Here is a 26,390-nt window from a genome sequence, read left to right as displayed (position 1 = left end):
CCCTTAAACCATGGATTGTGGGCAAAAAAATGAAAAGGTGTGCTCTATATTCTCTTATGAGGGCCTAAATCCCCTTTAAATAAACAGTGCTCAAAATAAACCTAGAAACACTGAAATAACAAAATTATACAAACAAAATCCATTAAACAAAAAGAATTGAATCTGAGTCTTCCCTCCACATGGTCAGGCCCAAACCTCCCCCAAAGCCTTCAAATACGGCTGACGAAGGTCACGGCCCCTCTTTGTCTCCAGACCATGTGGAGACACAGGTAAGGTGTAAGTTGTCTAACAAAATGAATAGATATAATCAAATAAAATATATTTAATGTAATTGGTGTGAAGTGATTAACTAAACAAAGACTAAATAAAACAAACCCGAAGATAGGGTCATTTCACACCATTTCACCAAATGGCCCACGCACTTCGATCTCAAAAAATTTTGAAAAAAATACCAGCTAGTCCCTTACTATCATGTACCAACCCAGTGAAGTTTTAGTCATTTTCGATCATTACTTTTTTTCATTTAGTAAGGAGAGTATGTGTCAGTTTACGGGCCCAAAATCTCATCATTTTTTCTCTGCCGTTTTCACAGGTCGATATCTCCATAAGTATCACACATAGAGGGCTGAAATTTTGTAGGCTTGTACTCCTCTACTCTGTGTTCAAATAACATCTATCGAAAGTTTGGTATCTCAACTCACTGTCAATTTTATATGAACTTAAATATGAAAAAAAACCTGTTCATTTCTGTGGCGTACCATTTTTAGCCCCTTTTTAAACCTACTTGTAGGTGTAGGAGAATTTTTTTTGAGAATCAAGATATGTACTAGGACTGTTAAAAGAAATCACCAAATGTTGAAAATTTGACAAATCGGACCATGTTGCATTTTCTTGGTTTTAACAGGACCCTTACACATAACCTATTGCAAATTTGGTGATTTCTTTTAAACAGTCCTAGTACATATCTTGATTATCAAAAAAATTTAAGTGTCTCCTTAAGTAGGTTTAAAAAGGGGCTAAAAATGGTACGCCACGGAAATGAACGAGTAATTTTTTTAAATTTTTAAGTTCATATAAAATGACAAGGAGTTGAGATACCAAACTTTCGATAGATGTTATTTGAACACAGAGTAGAGGAGTACAAGCCTACAAAATTTCAGCTGTCTATGTATGATACTTATGGAGATATCAACCTGTGAAAACGGCCAAGAAAAAATTACGCAATTTTAGGCCAGTAAATTGACACATACTCCCCTCACTAAATGAGCTGTAACTTGAAAAGTAATGATTGAAAATGACTAAAACTTCACAGGGTTGGTACATTATAGTAAGGGACTAGCTGGTAATTTTCCCCAAATTTTTAAAAAACATGATGGTGTGGAATGACCCGATAGTGATATTTAGCCTTTAATTGAATTATTGATATAGATGTAGAATTAGATGAAATGTGAATAACTAGGGACAAAGGCCCTCTTTGTCCCAAGATACATGATTTTTTTTAAAGCATAAAAGATTGGAGATAAAGCCCACAGGAAGTAGAGTCACTGTCACTAATCTGCAGCTTCAGCTCGATCCGTGCGCTGTGTGGATGTAAACAGACACACGTGAGGAACTACTCCCACCTTTTTACTTTTAAAGAACACTTTGTGGACTGGAGACATTATTTGTGGAGGACAATTTCTATGGTTAATGTGGGTGAGATGCTGCACTTTAAATTGACCACTTTAGGAGAGGTGAGGAATAAAGTCTCGCTATATCTCGAGTAGAGCCCGACCGATATATCGGTTGGCCGATATTATCGGCTGATATGGGCAACTTTAGGCATATCGCTATCGGCCGATATGCTTGCTGATAGGGGCCGATATTTCACGTGGGCATGTTATACCTCGTTATAAAGCTTTGACTCTCTACATTCTGTTCATTTAATCCAATTTACAGACAGATAAATGTCCTAATATGTGGCTCCACATCAGTGTTTATCTACGGAGTCATTTGTGTGTGTCCGTACTGTCCCTGAACACACCACAGAGTCGCGTCACTCACGTGTGTTTGTTTACACCCGCAGACATAGATCCAAACACTGAGATCATATTCTTTTTAGGGACAATCGGTTTGAGTGTGGATTAAAAGGACATTTATTAGTGCAGATTTGTGATGTGAGGAGGAACCTGTATGAGCGGTGAGTGTTGGAAATATGTCGACTTTGAAGCTAGTTTTTGTCATTTGTTATGGGTTAGCTGCTGTAGCTCCCGCACATAAACAGACTGTTTTCTATTGGTCTGTTCTAAAGTGACTGTATTGGCCGTATATTTGTTACTGGACCTGCATTGATATGTAAAGGAGCTGTGAATAGACGTGTGAATTATGACATTTGCGCATATAATTAATTACCGCGGCGCGCACGTATTTAAAGGCTAATAGCGCTACTTTCTTTACTAGTTATGGGTCCGTCGCGAACGAAATGACTCTTAGAGCCGGCTCTTTGAAGCGAACAACGGGAGCCTGATCCTTATTGGGAGCCGTGTTTTCTCTTTCTCTCACTTTTTTTCTCTTCACGCCGCGTGCAGATTCGTGGTTTGACAGCGGCAGCGGCTGAAAACGAAACTTTGAGAAATTTGCGTGTACGTAGGATTAAAAAAAAAAAAAAAAAAAGAGCATATTTGACTGCAGTTTAGCATAAAATAAATAAGTCCCGGTTTAGTCCTTTTTCAGTCCTGGTTTAGACCTGGTTCAGTCCTGATTCAGTCCTGATTTAGACGTGCTTTAGTCCTGCTTGCAACAAAACAATCTGAAGAGCCACTTGGGAGCCAAAAGAACCAGCAGCTTTTAGTGAGCCGAGCCAAAAGAGCCGGTTCTCTAAAAAGAACTGGAATACCCATCACTAGTGTCTAGAATGTGATGCAAAAATGCCATTAAGCCAACCTACTGTCTGTAAATATGATGTAAAGAGGCAGAATAACAATAAATGTTGCCTAAATAAACCCAATTTAAAATCCACCAGAGCCAAACCTAAGTTTTTTAAACAATTCAACATTTACAGTGAATTTTTACATCACTAAATATATCGGTGATTATTTCAGCCATCGGCAGCTCCAACTCCCATTATATCGGTTTCATATCGGCCACAGCAAAAATCCATATCGGTCGGGCTCTAATCTCGAGGTTGTATACTGTGTCTCTGTGTCTGTCACTCCTCTGCCCCTGACGCTCTATTTTATCGGCTGTTACTGTAGCGTTGCTGATGTTTGGTGGTTTTGATCTGACAGAGCAGGTCAGAGTCACACTGACAAACACACGAGGAGTGCAGCGGCTTCAAAATCGCACATACGCCTCCCTGAACTCAAGGAGAAGCAAATCACAGCCAAAAACAGTCAAATTCTCCTGTAGTGTGTGGCGCCCTTTAAGCTATTCAGGAAAGGTTCACTTCTGTTCTGTGGATGTGACTTTTTTTAGTACCGATACCTGCTCAAACGAGTATTTAGTTTGGATACTAGTTTTAATATCGATTAGTATCTCATCTTGCAAGAAGCTGTGATTGGACACATCCAACTGTCACTCACAAAATCACTACTCAGCACTTCTCTTATACATCTCTATATTTCAGCGCAATTTTGCCTTTATGAAACAACAATAGATTATATTTTTGACAGTCCTAATTTGAGCTCTACACTCCACTTTCCTCTGCTCTTCGTCATCCTCATCATCCTCACCCACTCACATCTCCATAACAAAAAGACAGCACTCATCCCTCCCACGCTGGCCCCGTTCTGTACGCCCCACACAGCCCTCTCCTGGATACCACCAATTAGTACCAGTTATCATCCAGACATTAGCATCCATCATACAGGCTCCTCCAGAGGGTTTGTGGATATACTGTACTGCTAAAAATACACCTAGAAATAGGCCAGTGGTAATTTGGTCTTATTATGATGCAAATAGAAGGGAAGTGCAAATGGATTGGTTGTTTTCAGACTCTAATAGAATGTTGTCCCTTGCTCTGATGGAAGCAGGAGTTTTGCTGAATATGGGGTTTTCAGAATTTCTGTGTAAAAGATAAAAGGAAATTCTGAAATTAACTTATTTTATTTTATTATCTGTTATGGCACTTATATTTAACAGAGCAAAAAATCTATGTATTAAAGGTTCTAAATAATGCAAAAAATGACTTGTGAGCTTTCAGCCATGTTGAAATGTTGTTACCACATCAAAAACATACATGGAGTTGTGTTTATTTTCAGCTCTCCTTTATCTTTAGTTCAGTAGAGACTGGCAATTCCAGGACTGAAATGATCCAAATGATTCTAGTGAAGGTGTATGAAGTTTAAAAACACAGTGGAGCTCTTCCTGTGTTACCACATGACATCACAAGGTGGTGTTTTCTGTTTGGGTGAAGAAGGTTTGTTTGTGATGAGACTACATTATAACATAGATCAGTAAATAGTGTCATATGGACCCTTTAACAAAGTACAAAAGTCTATTTTAAAAATAAATATATATCACTACATGGAAAGTTTTTTTTGTTTTTTTTTACAGTCTTAAAAATGTTTTAATTGTTTGCAGTGGTCAAAAGTTCTTCCTCAGTTTATAAGCTTTTTATTTTTTTATTTTTACTTAAGTACTTTATTTTTACAACTTCCACTGTGGTGTTTGCTAACAACAACAGCGCACTTCCTGATTTTTCGAACAATAAAAAGCTTTATCATTAGGACACTGACAGTACACAGTGAACATTATTGTGACCTTAAGAGCTGCTTATACATTAAATCTGCTGGGGCAAGACACATCTTGGGGAAAAATTGGGGTAAAATAAATCTATAATCACAATATTGATTTTCCAAGTCCCACATCATTAACAGTGTGATTTGTAAACTAAGCTCTGTGTAAAAGAGGTTCCTTGTAAACACAATACATCTGCATGAGTTAGAAGTTGTGTCTAATGCTGAGGTTAAGTGCTGTTCTCTGTCTGATGCGCTCATTGACTTCTATTGATTAACCCACTTCCTCTGACTCCAACCACACACACACAGTTCACAACCCGAACATTACCACTGTCACTGAAGTCCAGGCTGCCAAGAGTAATTATCAACAATTGTGCAACATTGACAACAGTTTAATTGGATTTAACTGGATTTAACTGGATTTAAAGGTCTGGGGTTTAAAGCTTCATGCAATATTAGAATGTTGTTAGCTCAAAAACATACCAAGAGTGTTGCAAAAACAGCTTAGGTGCTCCTCAAGGACAAGGCTCAAAAGCTAACAGACAGTGAAGATGACCATGGAGTAAAGTTGTGAGAGTGTAAAAAAGTGCTCCAAAAAGCTTTCCACTCAGTTGGAAATATTATTAAAGTCCTTTATTGGTTACATGGGGTGGGCCAACACACTTCGACACAGGTGAAGTGCAGGTGTTTTGTTTCATTTACACATGTTTGAGTAACACTGAATTATTAGTCTGTTCAAAGCTCAAAATGCTCTGTTCAACCCTGTGATGTAATGAAGCGGTACTTTCCAAGTGAACAGCTCCTTTGACCTTTTGTCTAGAAGAGATTGGCAATTCCAGTTTGAAATTACCCAAATAATTCTAGTGAAGGCGTATGGAGTTTAAAAACACAGTACCGTATTTTCCGCACTATTAGTCGCTCTGGATTATAAGACGCATTAAACGGTCTATTTGTGAACTTTTTTCACAAATAAACCGCATGGGACGTTAAAGGAAACACAACAGTGTGATGGGTGAGTGGTTTTGTTTGTTTGTGGCGTTCACGGTGACTCTGGGCTTTGTTCAGTTGTGGCATGTAGGGAGGGTGCTGTCTGGGACCAACGGATTGTCGGCGTGTTCACAGTTGTTCAGTTGTGTCTAGAAGTGGCACATTGCACTCGCTTTTTCGGTTCGTTCCTCTGTTCCGTTCCTCGTCGGCGTGGAGTGATGAGTGTGGCTATGGGTGTTTTTCGCTGTGCAGTCGCTGTCTGCTCCGTGTGTGTTTGTGTGTTCTGTGGGTGGTGCAGCTTTGTAGTTTACTGAAGTCGTGCTGGGACACCCGAGTGGATCCGTGTATAGGGCGCTCTGGATTGTGGGGTGCACAGTTGTTTTTTGATGGGGTTGGAAGCTTAAGAGTGCATCTAATAGCCCGGGAAATACGGTAGGTCACTCCCTGTATTACAGCATGACATCACAAAGTGGAACAAAGTGTGTTCTGTTTTAGAAAAGCAGTCATCCTAAAATTGCAGGGTTTGTGTGTTAAACATGTGTGAATGAAACAAAACGCAACTCCAGGTGTGTTTTTGACATGGAAACAGCAATATAATAGAGGAAAATAAGTACAAAAAATAGTGTTTAGGTGCAGATATCGTTCAAGTACTCATACCTGGAAAAAAAAAAGGAAGTACCCAGTCCCAGTCACAGTAGGAGCGGTAGTTAGTATTAGCAGAGTAGTGATCGTAGTATTAATAAATATAATGTGCTGGGTAAAACTGAAAGTAATCTGATGCTGAAAAAGTACTACTGACACATAAGAAAAATGAAGTGAAAGTAATTACACTTTTGTTTTGTCATTTGATATAAGTAATAATTAATGCAGATATAGGTACCAAAAACAGTATACTTCAATTGCCGGTATCGAAAACCAGGTATTGACCAAGTACTTTCAAGCACTGGTTCCCGGAAACATTTAAAAAGGAACCCATAAATATACAGTGTCACATGTAAGTTGGATATCAAAATAGGTGTCCTGTGGAGGGATATTTGTTTGGGCCAGATTTTTTATTTTTTTTATGTTTTAAAGTATTTTAACTAGTATCTTTATTTCTTCCTGAAAGGGGAACAGCAAAGAGAAAGAGACGCCTCAGTATTGTCTAACTTCTACTTATGTCTTCATTTGAGTACCACAAGATTTGCAATTCTAACCATTTTGAGGAAGAATGTCGTTTTGGTGTTTGACCTACTACCCACTCACAGGTACCACTATGAAGGAATAATCTGTAATTCACTTCACAGTCCCTATAGTTTAAAAGTTGTTGGAGTTTGACTATGGTGGAATTTGCTGTGTAACGGTCAGACTGCGGGTTCGTTGACCTGGTTTATGGTTAATATCTCTATAATGACTAGGCGGATCCACGTGAAACAAAGTTCAACATCTCTGCAAAAACATTTACATTTGGCCATTTTTTAGGGTTTTAATTTTGATTCCTGGTTGGAAATCGTGACAACACACTAGGGAATTCCATAACCGTTCACTTGCAAAACTCCTCTAAAGTACACAGAAATTAGCACCTGACAAATATAAGAAATCATGTTTAAAGTATCAGAAAAAAAGTGGTTTTATTATGTTAATTGTAACATTTGGATAGAATGTTATTGGTATGTTTTAGAACTCTCAACTTTCTGGAATTTTTCAACTTTTCTTGGCAAACTGTTTCTCAATTAAAGAAGTGTAAACTAGGGCCGGGTATCGTTAAGAAGTTGCCGATACGATACATACCTCGATACATAGTCCACGATACGATACATATCTCGATACAGTGCACTTTCAATTCGATATGATATATTTAAAATTGATTCGATACGGTTCAATAAAAAAGGCTAAATCATTGCTGTGACACTAAAAGTCTTTGTTAAACCACTTCTTGCGCAAAGTTAAAATTAAACACACATTTTAATCATAAAAACAGCGAAAATGTCAAATCTGTCACATGAACGAGTTTCCTTCCACCAAACAAGGGACAAAACTGTAGCTCTGAGTAAAATAAACCAAAAAATACTCTTGGTGATATATCGATACAGCAGCTCATGATATCGATTCTGTATCAAGTTAAGCGATACGATATATCAATATTTTGATATTTTTGCACACCCCTAGTGTAAACCTATAATTTATATTTACAACAGGTATTATCGCCTCAAACTAAGTCGAAATAAGAGAATCCTAAAAGTCTGGTCAGGCGCACTCTAAAATGATGAAACTGATATTTATAGGACGGACTTTTCAACTTAATACCATATGATGTGATGAACAGAGTATATGTGTGGGTAGCCGGGCTGAGCTGATCCTTACATAACCCTTGGGTGTAGTGCCCCTCCCCCAGCCCCCGCACACGCTCAGAACACCAGCCCGGCCGGATTACCAGCGCTCCGATACACAACAGCCACCACTTCTACCACCACGACCATACTGAGGCTGCAGGAGAGGGAGTGGGAGGCACAGTTCAATCACTCAGCCCGGGATGAGAGACTACAGGCTGTCCACGGGTTTCAGAATGATGAGAAATGTAAACTGTTGCCATAGTTACCATAAAATAATGTCTGTTGAATGGAAAAAAGTACTTGATAATGACAATTCCTGCCTCTCATCAGTTAGAAATGTACTGAGATTTTTTGTTTTCTTTACGATGTAGGATGTAACAAGCCCAAAAAAAAAAAAAAGAAGACATTACAATAGTATGTTTTTTCATATTTGTTGAGTTGAAAATCTTAGAAAAACATGCCTTCTTACTATGAGCGGGCTTGCATCTCCACAAACCTGACTTCTCCCTGCTTGTTTCCATGGAAATGTTGTTCCTTTGGCTATAATTTTCCACATTATGGTATAAAACGTATCTGTATCCACAGAAAATTAAAGTATGGTTTTAACTTTTTATTTCCATACAATCCTACAGGTGATGTGCCGGCTCAACAAAGCTTTAAAACAAAGCGTACATTTAGTTTATTGCTTTAGGATAAGTGTTTGTATCAGAGGTACACAGTGGTCTGGAACTTGTCTGTGGCTATATAATATGAAGCACAATATCTTCATCATAAGTCAATGCCACAGACCTGTAATGATTACAGTGGAAATCCCAGGATTCTATTGCTCGTGATCTATAGAAAATCTGAACTAGAGCTGGTCTGTACATCAGAGATAATACTGGGGGGATTTTTTGTAATCTTCCAATCTTCAATCTTCCATATTGCATTGTTATTGAAAAAAACTGAAGTAGCCCGAGAGTGTAAAAATACGAAGCAGACATCAACACTCAACAAGATGTAATAGTATTGTCTAGTGCTTCTGTTGTAGGGAGTATTATACCTGATCAGAGGTGGGTAGTACTCAGGTTAAGTAACTTGTACTCTAGAAAGTACAAATTCTATCACTTTTCTAGCAGCATACTTTTAGTCCTACTTAAGTAATATTTTTATTGATGTAGTAGTAGTACTCTTTCTCTGCTTGAGAACAATTACGGTTACTCTGCCAGCTGATGACACAAAAATAAATCATATTATATCTCCTTTTGTAATTATTTGTGAACTTTACTCTAACACAACTTCATTTTGGGCCTTGCTAGATCATAAAAATCATCAGTGATAACTGATATTGGCCAATTCACTTATCGATCAAAACAACAAAACAAATATTGGATAGTGATGCTGGTTTCAAAAATCCATAGCAGACTATCCCTAATCTGGATATCATTAGAATATACTGTGGTCAAATATTGACAGACACAATGAGGTTAGTGTGTGTCCTCTGTTACCATGGCGACACACATGGTCATCCACAGACATAATTCAACAGGACTCATTGGAATAACTATTTTTACAACATGCTCCAAAATAAGCAGCAGACCTCAGGGATGTTCTGCACTTTCCCACTGGGCACATGTGACCCCTGCTGCAGAGAGGACAGAGCTGTCAGGAGCTGTATGAGGACCACTGCGCCTGGGGACTCTTCTCAAGCTCTCACACTGATATGGGCTGTGCCTACATACTAGTCTCCTCCATCATGTTTTCTTTACATGAATGGGAAACTGAGCATAAGTGATTTCACTTTATAGGACAGTTATATTTGATACAGATAAGGGCAGGTAATATTATTATTATTGTTAGAATGTATTTTCTGTTTTAAGTCCACAGTGTGCATTTAATTATAAAGTCTTTTATTGTCCGAGAAGCAGGAAGAGCACAGTTAGCATTCTAGTTGTTGTTAGCATTACTGTGACTGCAAAACTCCTCTCTTGCCTGTGAAAGTTAAGAAAAGCAAGTATAAACTCACTGCGGTGAATAAGATGCTCGGAATGCATAAGGTAAGTGAAGAATAGAGGTGTGCAAAAATATTTAGGAATCGATATATCGTATCATTTCATTTGATACAGTATCAATATCTTCGGCTGCTGTATAGATATACTGACATGAGCATTTTTAGGCATATTTTACTACATTATTTTGTGTAAGAGCTACAATCGTGTGATATTTTCACTGTTTTGATGAGTAACATGGGTGTTTTTCATATTAACTCTGCACAAACTTAGACTTTGTGGACTTTAAGTAGTCACAGTCATTTAGTCTTTGTTTTTTACTGAACTGTATGGAATCGATTTGAAATATATTTTATCAAACTGTACTGAATTGAAATGTACACTGTATCAAAAAATGCATCGTATCATGGCCTTTGTATCGAGGTATGTATCTTATCAGCAACTTCTGAATGACACCCAGCCCTAGTGAGGAATAACTGGAGCACTGCAAACTGTTTAAAATTAACTAGTTCTGTTTTTTCACATTTTAAAAAAGTCCTATATTAAAAAAAAATAAAAAATACTCTTGTGAGCTTTAAGTCATGTTAGAATGTTGTTGCCTCATCAAAAACATACCTGGAGTTGTGTTTTGTTTATTCACCCATGTTTGAATAAACCTTGACCTGTCTACATTTCCAAAACTCACACTCTGTTCCACTTTGTGATGTCATGAAGCGGGAGTTTTCAAGTGAACAGCTACCTTTAACATTTCATTCAGTAGTAATTGGAAATTCCAGGGCTGAAATTATCCAGCCAGTGAAGGTCGGTGGAATTTAAAAAACAGTAGAGCACTTCCTGCGTTACCACATGACATTACGAGGTGGAACAGAAGTTTTCCGTTTGAGAGAAAAGCTCACACCTAATATTAGTGCTGTCAAGCGATTAAAAAAATTGAGAGATTAATTAATTATGGTCTGTAATTAATTAATCTAATTAATCTCTTTTTTAATCTTACCTAAAAATTGTTGAGAAAAGCTTCAACTTGAGGTATTTTCATTTGAATTCATTATTACATTATTTTCATACTATCATTAACATTTTTATATAAGTATCATTATTATTACTATTATTAATCTGCATAAATAAACTCAACTTTACAAGACATCTAGATCAGCCCATTTGACATTAGAATGTGTTTAATGCAGTTTTGTGCAAGTCTCACAGAAACGAAACTTAAAAGCGCATGGTTCATTTGCATAAACTAAGTGGAGAAAAAAAAATGCTCTTGTGCGCTGATGCAGTTCATCTTCTAGTAAAGGACACAACTCAGTGGAATACAGATGTTGATGGTGAAGGTGAGTCTGTTCTGTGTCTGTGTCGCGATGTTTTCAGAGATCAGACGTGTGCAAGTTTATCACAAATGTGGCAAGAACGGGAATGAAAATTAGGCTACAATTCTTTGCGGGAGTGAGCGGAGCAGGACTGCACAGTGCGTGACTGTGTCCTAACAACACATAAAAACAGATTTTATAATAAGGCAACTCGCATACAAACACAGTAATGTTAGAGATTAAAAATAAGACTAACGCGATAAAAAAACATAACGTGCTAAATATGACTGTAATTAATTAATCGCAATTAATGAGATAATTTGACACCCCTACTTAATATGCAGAGTTTGTGTTAAACATGTATGAATGAAACATATAAAATGGTACGGTAGGTATTAGGGATGGGCATGATTAATCGATTTATCGATAACTGATCATTAAGAATTTCATCGATTACGTTAATTTTAATCGACAAACCGAATGTTGGTTGCTGTGCGTAGCGTGACCAAACAGAGGTCCGTACATGTAGCTCTCTGCACTCAAGGAGCGAGCAAACACAAACATTCGGTTAGTCTGCAGCGTACCGAAGCACAAATGCGCATTTAATGATGATTTGTACAAGAAATTCCACGCTTTCCGTTGCGTTTGGGACAAGTGTGAGTCCATGTGCACAGTGTACAAAGCAGGAACATATGTTTCGGTGTCCAGTGGGAAAAAGCTTTACCAGGTGAGAGTCGCGCAATGTCGATGACGAGTTCCCACCTCCTACCCCCCCGTACGGTGTCCTGGTTTTGACAAACGCAAATATGGTCACACTAACCTGTATTCCACTGAATCATGTCTTTTAATCCGACAGAAATTCACCGCATCAGCGCACAAGAGCTGTAGTTTTATCTTCGATTAGTTTATGCAAATTAGCGATGCGGTTTTAAGTTTCGTTTCTGTGAGAGTTGCGCAAAACTGAATTAAACACATTATAATGTCAAACGGATTGATGTGGCTCTAGAGTCGTTACGATTTATATGTTGTGAAGTTGAATTTATTTATGCAGATCAGTAGTGCAGATAGTAATAATAATGATGATCATTTTAATATAAAAACGTTAATGATTAATCGATAATCGATTGTTAATTCTTCCGACGATCGATTAAGAAAATTTCATCGAATGCCCATCCCTAGTAGGTATGTCAGATCAGACAATAGTGTGGTATGGTCTGTTTAAGGCTGCAAAAATCAGATACAGCACCTTTAACTCATTTGGGCAGGGCACTGCAGCCACTTTCCCCGTGTGTTTGGCATAACTTATTAACACAGAGTGACTAAGGCCTGACTAATAATGCATGATGCAGATTCTACAACACCTTTAATGTGGTAACCCGCTATGAGAGACAAACGCACCATTACTTGTATTATTAAACAATCCATTATGGCTAGACAACGTAATTGGCAGTGAAGCCTTGCCTCTAACCATATTACAAATTCATGTAGCATCCTACTCACACAACAACAGCTACCATTCAAACCATCAGACAAACACACAATGGACAATCTGTACTTCTATGAATCGACAATGCGCTTTCACGAACGCCGCAATCAGAGAAAACTCATTTGATCGTAATCATTTCTATTATGCGTCGTCCTACCTCTGAGTGTGCTGGGAGGCAGAGATATCCAATTACAATGATCAGACTAATGCGCAATTTAAATACAAGCTTAAATTCTCATTCTGATTCTTATCATGTTTTCAATCAGAACAGTAAAGAAACAAGCAGATTGGACTTAGCTAGAAAGACAGATGTTAGCATGACAGCGGTATTATCAACTTCCTCACATGTGCTGTTGCTAGATTGAAACATTGGGACAGTATGTTTCTCACTGGAGCGCACCGATACTGTACCTGTAAGACGACTGCTTCCTGAAGTGAATAAACTCTGCCTCAGTTTGGGACAGAGGGCCGCCAGGTTTGTGCCGATCCTCCCACTCTCTGCTCATCTGAAATACAAATAGAGCAGAACTTTAATCAGATATACAGTGGAATTCATTTAAAAGCTGATTTGAAACGAATAGTGTGCATCGTGAAGTTTCATCTTAAGTAAAAATGACATAATATTAATAAAACTGTACAGAAGTTAACTTGACAGGTAGACGTATCAGTTACATTTTATTCTAAACCAGTTAGATAAAAATTTTGTAAAAATGAAGACAATGGTAGAATACGTTGTGCTTTGTAAAAGGGCCTATATTACACAAAATAGATTCTTGTGAGGTAAGCCATGTTAGAATGTTATTAACTCCTCAAAAACATACCCACAGTTGTGTTTTGTTTCATTCACACATGTCTGAGTAACCTTTTATTATTAGTTTGTCTACATCTCCAAAGCTTAGAATGCGCTGTTCCACCTTGTGATGTCATTAAAGAGTAGTTTAAGTTAACAGCTCCTTCTACCTTTTGTTCAGTAGAGATCGGCATTTCCTAGGCTGAAATTATCCAGATAATTTAAGTGAAGGTGTATTGAGTTTAAAAACTCAGTGGAGCAAGGTGAAACAGAGTGTTTTCTGTCCGAGAGAAGAACTCAGTCTAAATATGCAGGATTTGTTTTAAACATGTGTGCATGAAACAAAACTGAAACAAAACAGATCAGAAAGCGTATTGGGGAACCTTTAAGACAACCAATAGACATGTATCTTCTAACCTATTATAAAGTCATAAGCCTACATGTTTTATCAAGAATTTCAAACCCAAAGCCATTTCTTTAGGTATGGAACTTCTTCCTGCAGTGTAATAGGCTAGAAGCCATCTGCGCTTATAATTGAATTGTTAGCTTTTTCAGCACTTCTCAGCCCTCGTAAACAGTTTGATTCAATGATTTTTAACGATCAATTTAAATCTGTGAATGTCCTGAGCTGTTCCTACGCTGTGAGCTTCAGGGAAGTAGCTCCATGCGTGGACAGGTGGCTGACAAAGTTGAGCAAACGCCCACCTCCGCGCTACTTTCCACCTGACAGCAGCTTCCGGGCTCCAGGGCGCTCATGGACGTGCTCTCCGCGGTCAGTGCGTCTTCCTCCTCGGCCACGTCCTCCAGCCCGAGCCGCTCCACAGCCGGTGCACCGGAGTCCCTCATCATCCCTGCGCCCTCCGTGTCCTCTCCGCGGCTTCAGCCAAGCGGCAGCCCCGCGCCTCTAGAGTGGTGCGCTCAGAAATGACCAGCCCCATCCATATGGCGCCTGTAACGCACGCTCCGGTCTTGTCCCAGCAGGTGGAGGCGCAATGTCCCGTCCTGACACTCACTCTACTATAACACTAAAGAATAACTGTAAGAAAAGACGGGACAGTCCAAGTAGTGTCCTCGTTTGGCTCGTGTTCAGACGAAAATGTTGCAGGAAATTATCAGGGAGTTCTCTGTCTGACCCCGCCCCCTCTCCCTGCGAGCTCCCAGTGCACCGCTAGAGGGCGCCACAGACACAGTGTGCTCTCTGGTTTAGTAATAATGGGTTTTCTGCTTCTTTGAAGCATTTTAACTGAATTAACATTTGAAAAAGACTAATAATACATATAAAAAGAGAAAATGAGAAACACAAATAATATAAGCAAGTGTGCAGGATCCTCTTTTTTGATATTTTTGTGAGGCATAAGAGATGATGTTGACAATGACCATATCTTATGAATGTCTGATGAAGGGCTGCGCCTGAGCAGTTATGGCCCCTCTTTGCAGGCTATTTTTAACCTTCAAATGATGCGTATACAATACACCAAAATACAGTAACCTCAGTAGCCACTTCATATGCATAAGGCAGAATTAATCTTCTATTCTGCTGGCTGTCCACAATTGTACAGATAGGAGCATTAACATTATAGAAGACGCATATGCATTTGAGTTTGTAGAGGTTTAAAATGAATGATTTAATAATAAGAAAGTGGACATTGTGTTCTCTGTAAAGCCCATTATATTGCTTGAGTAATTACAGCCTGTTCAAATTTCAAATCACTTGTAGACATCTTTGACGCTACACTGTACCTAATCATTTGTCAGTCTATATGTTATGAAAGCGGTGCCCTCTTGACCCCTCCACCTAACCTGCTCTTCCAAACATGCGGGTTACCGTGACGACAGCCTTTCACCACTCCATCCTTTGTGTGTGTCTGGCTCCCTAACCCCCAGAGAGCTGACTGCGCTGAACCAGGGCCAGGGCTAACCCCGAGCCCACAGCACCCACAGCACCCACATCCGGTCAGTCACACCCATCAGGCCTGCCCCTGCCTGGAGCCATATGCCTGAACCACTGCGCTGGGAGAGTGGATAAGCTCCACACTGAAGGGTCAAAGCCCACGGGGGTTAGTCTAATGCCAGAGGAGCTCACAACTTAGTGAACATACCACACATTCTATAGCTTCAGATCAATACTATGGTTTTATTTTAGGGATTAAATGTGGTGATTAATGTGGTTAAGAGCCTGTCTAGGGACTGGAAGATTGCTGGTTCAAATTCAAATCCCTGTTGGTTAGACATGATCCCCAATACTGCTCACTCCAGTCATTGAAATGTGGTTTGTTTTAGTAAAACAGATAGGGCACCTTATGTAAAATAAATGAATAAAATCTGGCAAATGACTAACTCCCCCTCCTTGAACCGTCACCTTATCGTGGTGGAGGGGTTTGAGTGCCCGAATGATCCCGGGAGCTATGTTGTCGGGGGCTTCATGCCCCTGGTAGGGTCACCCAAGGCAAACAGGTCCGGGGGGACGGGTCAGATAAAGAACGGTTCAGAAGCCCTATATGATGATGTCCACTCAGAGGCCAGCGACGTAGCCCGGATTGGCGTCACCGGGGCCTCACCCTGGAGCCAGGCCTGGGGTGGGTGCTCGTCAGCGAGCGCCTTGTGGCCGGGCCTTCCCCCACGGGGCCCGGCCGGGCTTAGCTCGAAGGAGCGACGTGGGGCCGTCCTCACATGGGCCCACCACCTGCAGGAGGATCCATATGGGGCCGGTGCAGAGAGATCTGGGCAGCAGTCGACGGCGGGGGCCTCGGCGACCGAATCTTCGGACATGGAGACTAGCTCTGGGGACATGGAATGTCACCTCGCTGGGGGGGGGAAGGAGCCTGAGCTTGTGCGGGAGGTTGAGCGTTACCGACTAGATATAGTCGGCCTCACCTCCACGCACAGTTTGGGCTCTGGAACCCAACTCCTTGAGAGGGGCTGGACTCTCCATTTCTCTGGCGTTGGCCGCGGGGAGCGGCGGCGGGCTGGTGTGGGCTTGCTCATTGCCCCACAGCTCAGCCGCTGTGTGTTGGAGTTCACCCCGGTGAACGAGAGGGTCGCGTCCCTGCGCCTTCGCGTCGGGGACAGGTCTCTCACTGTGGTGTCGGCCTACGGGCCGAACAGCAGTGCTGAGTACCCGGCCTTCTTGGAGTCCCTGGGAGGGGTACTAGACAGTGCACCGACCGGGGACTCCGTTGTTCTCCTGGGGGACTTTAACGCCCACTTGGGCAATGACAGTGACACTTGGAGAGGGGTGATTGGGAGGAACATCCTCCCTGATCTGAAACCGAGCGGTGTTTTGTTATTGGACTTTTGTGCTAGTCACAGTTTGTCCATAACGAACACCATGTTTGAGCACAAGGGTGTCCATAAGTGCACGTGGCACCAGGACACCCTAGGCCAGAGGTCGATGATCGACTTTGTAGTCGTGTCATCTGACCTCCGGCCGCGTGTCTTGGACACTCGGGTGAAGAGAGGGGCTGAGCTGTCAACTGATCACCACCTGGTTGTGAGTTGGGTTCGCTGGCGGAGGAGGAAGCCGGAAAGACCTGGCAGGCCCAAGCGTGTAGTGAGGGTCTGCTGGGAACGTCTGGCAGAGCCCTCTGTCAGAGGGACTTTCAACTCGCACCTCCGGGAGGACTTCTCCCGGATTTCGGGGGAGGCTGGAGATATGGAGTCCGAGTGGGCTTCATTCTCGGCCTCTATTGTCAATGCAGCTGCTCGGAGCTGTGGGCGTAAGGTCTGTGGTACCTGTCGCAGCGGCAATCCCCAAACCCGGTGGTGGACACCGGAAGTAAGGGATACTGTCAAGCTGAAGAAGGAGTCGTATTGGGTCTTGCTGGCTCGGGGGACTCCTGAAGCAGCTGACGGGTATCGGCGGGCCAAGCGTGCTGCAGCCCGTGTGGTCACGGAGGCAAAAACTCGGAGCTGGGAGGAGTTCGGGAAGGCCATGGAGAAGGACTATCGGACGGCCTCAAAGAGATTCTGGCAAACCGTCCGGCACCTCAGGAGGGGGAAGCAGTTCTTCACCAACACTGTTTACAGTGCGGGGGGAGAGCTGCTGACCTCGACTGGGGACGTTGTCCGGCAGTGGAAGGAATACTTTGAGGATCTCCTCAATCCCACCGTCACGTCTTCCGAAGAGGAAGCCGAGGCTGGGGACTCGGAGGCGGACTCATCTATCACCCTGGCTGAAGTCACTGAGGTGGTTGGCAAGCTCCTTGGTGGCAAGGCTCCGAGGTTGGATGAGATCCGTCCTGAGTACCTTAAGTCTCTGGATGTTGCAGGGCTGTCTTGGCTGACACGCCTCTTCAACATCGCGTGGCGGTCGGGGACAGTACCCTTGGACTGGCAAACCGGGGTGTTAGTCCCTCAGTATAAGAAGGGGGACCGGAGGGTGTGTTCCAACTATAGGGGGATCACACTTCTCAGCTTTCCCGGTAAGGTCTATGCCAGGGTACTGGAGAGGAGAATCCGGCCGATAGTCGAATCTCGGATCCAGGAGGAGCAGTGTGGTTTTCGTCCTGGCCGTGGAACGCTGGACCAGCTCTACACTCTCCATCGGGTGCTCGAGGGTTCATGGGAGTTTGCCCAACCAGTCCACATGTGCTTTGTGGACTTGGAGAAGGCATTCGACCGTGTCCCTCGTGGTGTCCTGTGGGGGGTGCTCTGGGAGTATGGGGTTCGGGGTCCTTTGCTAAGGGCTGTCCGATCCCTGTATGACCGGAGCAGGAGCTGTGTTCGCATTGCCGGCAGTAAGTCAGACCTGTTCTCGGTGCATGTTGGACTCCGCCAGGGCTGCCCTTTGTCACCGGTTCTGTTCATCAAGCCAGGAGCTGGAGGGGGTCCGGTTTGGGGACCACAGGATTTCATCCCTGCTCTTTGCAGACAATGTTGTCCTGTTGGCTTCATCGAACCAGGACCTGCAATGTGCACTGGGGCGGTTTGCAGCCGAGTGTGAAGCGGCTGGGATGAAGATCAGCTCTTCCAAGTCCGAGGCCATGGTTCTCGACCGGAAAAAGGTGGCTTGCCCTCTCCAGGTGGGTGGAGAGTCCTTGCCTCAAGTGGAGGAGTTCAAGTATCTCGGGGTCTTGTTCACGAGTGAGGGGAGGACGGAACGTGAGATTGACAGGCAGATAGGTGCAGCTTCGGCAGTGATGCGGTCACTGTATCGGACCGTTGTGGTGAAGAGGGAGCTGAGCCAAAAGGCGAAGCTCTCGATTTACCGGTCAGTCTTCGTTCCTACTCTCACCTATGGTCATGAGCTCTGGGTAGTGACCGAAAGGACGAGATCGCGGATACAAGCGCTCGAAATGAGTTTCCTCCGCAGGGTGGCTGGGCGCTCCCTTAGAGATAGGGTGAGGAGCTCAGTCACACAGGAGGAGATCGGAGTAGAGCCGCTGCTCCTCCACGTCGAGAGGAGCCAGTTGAGGTGGCTCGGGCACCTGTTCCGGATGCCTCCTGGGCGCCTCCCTCAGGAGGTGTTCTGGGCATGTCCCACCGGGAGGAGGCCCCGGGGAAGACCCAGGACACGCTGGAGGGACTCTGTCTCTCGGCTGGCCTGGAAACGCCTCGGGGTCCCCCCGGAGGAGCTGGAGGACATGTCTGGGGTGAAGGAAGTCTGGGAGTCCCTGCTTAGGCTGCTGCCCCCGCGATCCGGCCCCGGATAAGCGGACAAAAATGGATGGATGGCTGACTAATTCTTAATGAAAAAGAGAGGCAGAATGTGTGAGCAATATGTAGGTAGGAAACAGGTGGTAGATGGTGACACAGTAGGCTCACCATTTGTCAACAGCAGAGCAAACCTGAGCCAGAGTGCAAATTATTATTGTGGCCATGGAAAAACACTTCACACACTTTGTCCAACTTGGTCACGGGCACTTCACCTATGTACCTGCTGGAATAGGAAGGACATCTGACATAAAAAATCTTCCAAATTTCCAAGACTACATTGTGTTTTATACTGAAAGTGTCATTTTAGTCTTTGAAGAAAATGATTAATTAAATATTTATTAATTAGTTTTAGTCAAGATTTGTTTATGGTCTGGTTTGGGGCGCTGGGACTGAAGAGTGAAATTTAAATCTAGTAGGTAAATTGCACAATGGGGTATTAACTTGATTTTATTGATCTACAAGGGAAATGATTTGGACACAGTAGCTCAAACATCACAATATAATATAATACCAGAGTAAAAGTATAAATGGTAATAATAAATTCTAAATAAGTAGCAAAAAACACGTGTCAAATCATTTTTAATAATTATGTAAATGGAAATGTACAAGTCAAAATAAAATAGAAAAATAAGTCATAAAATATAAAATCTCAGTTTTTACAAGAGGTTATAGGTGATGATAGGACGAGTGACAGGACATAGGGCTATCTGATACAGAGGGGTGAATTGTTGTACAGTTGAAGGGAGTATTATTTCTTACATAAAGGTGAGTTGTTGTACAGTTGTAGGGAGTATTATTTGTTGCATAAAGGTGAGTTGTACAGTTGTAGGGAGTATTATCTGTTACATAAGGGTGAGTTGTTGTACAGTTGTAGGGAGTATTATAAGGGTGAGTTGTTGTACAGTTGTAGGGAGTATTATCTCTTACATAAAGGTAAGTTGTTGTACAGTTGTAGGGAGTATTATTTGCTGCATAAAGGTGAGTTGTTGTACAGTTGTAGGGAGTATTATCTGTTACATAAGGGTGAGTTGTTGTACAGTTGTAGGGAGTATTATCTGTTACATAAGGGTGAGTTGTTGTACAGTTGTAGGGAGTATTATCTGTTACATAAGGGTGAGTTGTTGTACAGTTGTAGGGAGTATTATCTGTTACATAAGGGTGAGTTGTTGTACAGTTGTAGGGAGTATTATCTGTTATATAAAGGTGAGTTGTTGTACAGTTGTAGGGAGTATTATCTGTTACATAAATGTGAGTTGTTGTACAGTTGTAGGGAGTATTATCTGTTCCATAAGGGTGAGTTGTTGTGCACCTGTAGGGAGTATTATCTGTTACATAAGGGTGAGTTGTTGTACAGTTGTAGGGAGTATTATCTGTTATATAAAGGTGAGTTGTGGTACACTTGTAGGGAGTATTATCTGTTACATAAATGTGAGTTGTTGTACAGTTGTAGGGAGTACTATTTGTTGCATAAAGGTGAGTTGTAAAATTGCAGGGAGTATTATCTGTTACATAAATGTGAGTTGTTGTACAGTTGTAGGGAGTATTATCTGTCAGTTGTAGGGAGTATTATCTGTTATATAAAGGTGAGTTGTTGTACAGTTGAAGGGAGTATTATCTGTTACATAAAGATGAGTTGTACATTTGTAGGGAGTATTATCTGTAATATAAGGGTGAGTTGTTGTACAGTTGTAGGGAGTATTATCTCTTACATAAGGGTGAGTTGTTGTACAGTTGTAGGGAGTATTATCTGTTCCATAAGGGTGAGTTGTTGTGCACTTGTAGGGAGTATTATCTGTTACATAATGGTGAGTTGTTGTACAGTTGTAGGGAGTATTATCTGTTATATAAAGGTGAGTTGTTGTACAGTTGAAGGGAGTATTATCTGTTACATAAAGATGAGTTGTACATTTGTAGGGAGTATTATCTGTAATATAAGGGTGAGTTGTTGTACAGTTGTAGGGAGTATTATCTGTTACATAAAGATGAGTTGTACATTTGTAGGGAGTATTATCTGTAACATAAGGGTGAGTTGTTGTACAGTTGTAGGGAGTATTATCTGTAACATAAGGGTGAGTTGTTGTACAGTTGTAGGGAGTATTATCTGTAACATAAGGGTGTGTTTGTTGTACAATTGTAGGGAGTATTATCTGTAACATAAGGGTGTGTTGTTGTACAATTGTAGGGAGTATTATCTATAACATAAGGGTGAGTTGTTGTACAGTTGTAGGGAGTATTATCTGTAACATAAGGGTGTGTTGTTGTACAATTGTAGGGAGTATTATCTATAACATAAGGGTGTGTTGTTGTACAATTGTAGGGAGTATTATCTGTAACATAAGGGTGTGTTGTTATACAGTTGTAGGGAGTATTATCTGTAACATAAGGGTGTGTTGTTGTACAGTTGTAGGGAGTATTATCTGTAACATAAGGGTGTGTTGTACAATTGTAGGGAGTATTATCTGTAACATAAGGGTGTGTTGTTGTACAATTGTAGGGAGTATTATCTATAACATAAGGGTGAGTTGTTGTACAGTTGTAGGGAGTATTATCTGTAACATAAGGGTGTGTTGTTGTACAATTGTAGGGAGTATTATCTATAACATAAGGGTGTGTTGTACAATTGTAGGGAGTATTATCTGTAACATAAGGGTGTGTTGTTGTACAATTGTAGGGAGTATTATCTGTAACATAAGGGTGTGTTGTTGTACAATTGTAGGGAGTATTATCTGTTACATAAGGGTGAGTTGTTGTACAGTTGTAGGGAGTATTATCTGTTATATAAAGGTGAGTTGTGGTACACTTGTAGGGAGTATTATCTGTTACATAAATGTGAGTTGTTGTACAGTTGTAGGGAGTACTATTTGTTGCATAAAGGTGAGTTGTAAAATTGCAGGGAGTATTATCTGTTACATAAATGTGAGTTGTTGTACAGTTGTAGGGAGTATTATCTGTCAGTTGTAGGGAGTATTATCTGTTATATAAAGGTGAGTTGTTGTACAGTTGAAGGGAGTATTATCTGTTACATAAAGATGAGTTGTACATTTGTAGGGAGTATTATCTGTAATATAAGGGTGAGTTGTTGTACAGTTGTAGGGAGTATTATCTGTTCCATAAGGGTGAGTTGTTGTGCACTTGTAGGGAGTATTATCTGTTACATAATGGTGAGTTGTTGTACAGTTGTAGGGAGTATTATCTGTTATATAAAGGTGAGTTGTTGTACAGTTGAAGGGAGTATTATCTGTTACATAAAGATGAGTTGTACATTTGTAGGGAGTATTATCTGTAATATAAGGGTGAGTTGTTGTACAGTTGTAGGGAGTATTATCTGTTACATAAAGATGAGTTGTACATTTGTAGGGAGTATTATCTGTAATATAAGGGTGAGTTGTTGTACAGTTGTAGGGAGTATTATCTCTTACATAAGGGTGAGTTGTTGTACAGTTGTAGGGAGTATTATCTGTTCCATAAGGGTGAGTTGTTGTGCACTTGTAGGGAGTATTATCTGTTATATAAAGGTGAGTTGTTGTACAGTTGAAGGGAGTATTATCTGTTACATAAAGATGAGTTGTACATTTGTAGGGAGTATTATCTGTAATATAAGGGTGAGTTGTTGTACAGTTGTAGGGAGTATTATCTGTAACATAAGGGTGTGTTGTTGTACAGTTGTAGGGAGTATTATCTGTAACATAAGGGTGTGTTGTTGTACAATTGTAGGGAGTATTATCTGTAACATAAGGGTGTGTTGTTGTACAATTGTAGGGAGTATTATCTATAACATAAGGGTGAGTTGTTGTACAGTTGTAGGGAGTATTATCTGTAACATAAGGGTGTGTTGTTGTACAATTGTAGGGAGTATTATCTATAACATAAGGGTGTGTTGTTGTACAATTGTAGGGAGTATTATCTGTAACATAAGGGTGTGTTGTTATACAGTTGTAGGGAGTATTATCTGTAACATAAGGGTGTGTTGTTGTACAGTTGTAGGGAGTATTATCTGTAACATAAGGGTGTGTTGTTGTACAATTGTAGGGAGTATTATCTGTAACATAAGGGTGTGTTGTTGTACAATTGTAGGGAGTATTATCTATAACATAAGGGTGAGTTGTTGTACAGTTGTAGGGAGTATTATCTGTAACATAAGGGTGTGTTGTTGTACAATTGTAGGGAGTATTATCTATAACATAAGGGTGTGTTGTTGTACAATTGTAGGGAGTATTATCTGTAACATAAGGGTGTGTTGTTGTACAATTGTAGGGAGTATTATCTATAACATAAGGGTGTGTTGTTGTACAGTTGTAGGGAGTATTGTATGAACGTTATGAACTGTTATTAACACATAACATACTAGATCACCATGTTACCTTTTATTTTTTTGAAAATATTATATTTGCCAAAAAACTAAATGTTTAATGAGTTTCAGTTTTGGTTTTTATGGTCTAAGTCTCTCCTCCCCTTGCTCTCTTTGCTAAGTTACTCCCCCAATTAAAGCACATCGTATCATTCTTGTGAAGTTGTATTGTATATTGTTGTATCATGTTTTTGTATTTTTATGGAAAATTGCCATGAAGGAGCAGTGGCAACGCAGACTTGTGGGCAGAGCATTGGACAGAATCTTACAGTCTAACCATAAAGAAGGTCCGAATAGGGCCCAAGAGAGACCTCTAGATTACTCAAACATGTATGGATGACCGTAACCCTAACATCATCTTTTTGACAAGAGAACCTTATAACATGGCTCCAAAAAGTAAATTTTGCAAAATAGTCCCTCTTTAAAGTGAGAACCATGAGTGAACGCATCCATACCCTTGCTGTTCTGTCTGATATCCCTGGCTTGTGCATCCTCAGGCAGTTTGTTTTGGCATGCCTCTCTGTCTGTCTGTCTGGTGAGCCGAAGAGAGAGAGGGAGGGTGGCATGGCATCCCATTGACCCACCCCAAGCTGCGATTCTGCTGACAGGACAAAGAACCATGAGATAATGCCATTCCAGAGGGATCCTGGTCACACCCCTCAGGTATAAAAGCCAATGCGAAGAGGTCCAAACAGTTCAATTCTCATTCAAAATTGTCTTACCTTCTAAACTTACCTTCTACTGATTTGAAAAACATCTCCAGATCTTCATCATGGACATCTCGATCCAGCACCCATGGTTCAGGCGTGGACTGGGCCCCGCGAGACTCTTTGACCAGTTCTTTGGAGAGGGGCTGTTCGACCATGATCTCCTTCCCTACGCGACCTCCACCATCAGCCCATACTACAGGCAGGCGCTCTTCCGCAACTTCTGGGACTTCAACAACTCCGGGGTGTCTGAGGTAATACAAATACATACATACTGAGCCAGTATACTATTTTTAAATTTTATTTTACTTATAAATTTTAAAATTCAGATAGGTCAAATTAAATGATGAATTGTTTATCTACATTTGCTTAAGTTTTTGGTGGAGAGGTGGTACACCTGCTTGTGTCCACGAAGATGTCTGGAATGTTCCATAGTATGTTCTTGCCATTTTTCAATTACAGGTGTTTTTATTTACCTTAAAAACAAACATTCTTACTGTTATAGTGATCACCTCTTAGCAAATCTAACCTGTAACTTGGCTTGGTGGCTTCACCTGATTGTCTACATTGGGAAAAAAAAGTTTAAAGCCATACTGTGGAACATTCTAGACAAAGAAATATCTCCTCTATGTTGACAATCAGATGGAGACACTCCAGAGTACCATAGAGCACCTTTAAATCATCCTTATGTATTGTGTAATATATTTTAAACTTTTGAAGCTCAGATCTAGTTATTATGCAAAATGAATTTAGACACATTAGCATTTAGCATGAATTGGAACATATTTCTGCAATTTTGAATCTCAAATGTTTTGTTTGTGTTCTTATCTGTAAACCATATATTTTTTTGCTTTTGTCTTTTACAATAACAGAGCTTTGTTTGTTCTTTTTATTTACCATTACCTTATCAATGCATAATCAAACACGATCTATATATTTCTGAACAAGTGTGTGTTGTGTGCAGGTGTGGTCTGACAGGGATAGGTTCACAGTTCACCTGGACGTGAAGCACTTCTCTCCAGACGAGCTCAGCGTGAGAGTGACTGACGACTATGTGGAGATCCAGGGCAAACACGAGGAGAGACAGGTCAGAACCTCTGCGAGCACTGCTGTTTGCACAAAACATTTCAGTCAACTCAATTCATTAAATACAAGAATAGATGTATTATCTTCACATCAAATAAAATCCAAAATATTTGTCATGAGTTTCAATTTTATCATTACTGTTTAAGATTAAAAAAAACATCTCAAGATATGAAAGACAGATGTTCATATAAGAAATAGGTTTTACTGATATCATTTGTACAGCACAATGCAACTTTCCACCTTTTTGTCTCCATGGAGATATTATTGCTTTGAATATGGAACATTACAGATAAAGTAATAACATCTCCACACTCACTCTCCTAGTAGGAAAAGGCTATAAAAAGGCTGTAACTGTAACAAAAATAAATATCTGTAACATTTGCAATAATGTACAAAAATTCCTACTTCACAGGATGACCACGGTTTCGTCTCCCGCCAGTTCCACCGCCGCTACCGCCTCCCCTCCAATGTGAACCAATCAGCCATCACCTGCACCCTGTCAGCCAATGGCATGCTGACCGTGTTCGGGCCCAGGGTTACCGGGGGCAACGAGGCCGGGCGTGGCGATCGCAGTATCCCCGTTACCCACGATGAAAAGACCAATGCTGCTGCATCCTCCTAAAAAGCCTTACCACTCCAAGATGGCTGCCAACATCCTCTATTCTTTCTTCTCCCCTTTTATTTCTAAGAGTATATCTATGTACCCATAAATCTATACATTTACATACAGTGAGGGGCAGAAAAAGAACTAACATATCTGATAGAACCTAACATTGGTTTTGGAAATACTATAGTTTAATGTTAATGTGAAATGTGTACTCTAAATAATATGCACCCTCACTAATTTGTATTGTAATCTATAATCTAGCCTTGTCCTGTTTATAACCAATGCCACAACTTTGAAATCTAGAAATTCATATTAAAGTTTATTCACTAATTACAGTTTTGCCTCGTGTGGATTTTTGTTAAGATTTTATTATGAACAAATTGGGAAAGGTGTAAA

General features: G+C 40.9%; 2 protein-coding genes across 9 annotated transcripts in view; one reads left to right on the top strand and one right to left on the bottom strand.

Moving 5' to 3' along the window:
- The window catches only part of LOC110175582 (diacylglycerol kinase zeta-like), a 194,649-nt gene extending 179,931 nt beyond the window's left edge, over window positions 1–14,718 (bottom strand). For all 6 annotated transcript variants that reach the window (XM_055164293.1, XM_055164304.1, XM_020941780.2 and 3 more), the window contains exons 1-2: window positions 14,297–14,718; window positions 13,213–13,307 (exon numbers count right to left, since the gene is read on the bottom strand). In XM_055164293.1, the coding sequence (XP_055020268.1) occupies window positions 13,213–13,307; window positions 14,297–14,440 (239 nt within the window). In that variant the 5' untranslated portion in view covers window positions 14,441–14,718. The remainder of the gene's footprint in view (window positions 1–13,212; window positions 13,308–14,296) is intronic.
- On the top strand, window positions 5,590–26,276 carry cryaa (crystallin, alpha A). Of its 3 annotated transcripts, none has more exons than XM_055164317.1 (5): window positions 5,590–5,730; window positions 24,092–24,257; window positions 24,358–24,555; window positions 25,266–25,388; window positions 25,800–26,276. In XM_055164317.1, exons 2-5 carry the CDS (start codon window positions 24,222–24,224, stop codon window positions 26,007–26,009), a joined length of 567 nt encoding a protein of 188 aa, XP_055020292.1. In that variant the 5' UTR covers window positions 5,590–5,730; window positions 24,092–24,221; the 3' UTR covers window positions 26,010–26,276. The 3 variants fall into 3 exon arrangements, with proteins under 3 accessions (XP_055020292.1, XP_055020301.1, XP_055020295.1); XM_055164326.1 differs by lacking the exon at window positions 5,590–5,730 and adding an exon at window positions 6,105–6,137; XM_055164320.1 differs by lacking the exon at window positions 5,590–5,730 and adding an exon at window positions 11,322–11,339.
- The last annotated feature ends 114 nt before the right edge of the window (window positions 26,277–26,390 follow it).

Source organism: Boleophthalmus pectinirostris, unplaced genomic scaffold (assembly GCF_026225935.1).
Source record: "Boleophthalmus pectinirostris isolate CB_2022bp ecotype Guang Dong unplaced genomic scaffold, ASM2622593v1 HiC_scaffold_11, whole genome shotgun sequence".
NCBI lineage: Eukaryota > Metazoa > Chordata > Actinopteri > Gobiiformes > Gobiidae > Boleophthalmus > Boleophthalmus pectinirostris.
The sequence above is the reverse complement of the archived record's forward strand: the minus strand, read 5'-3'. Positions and strand labels throughout refer to the sequence as shown.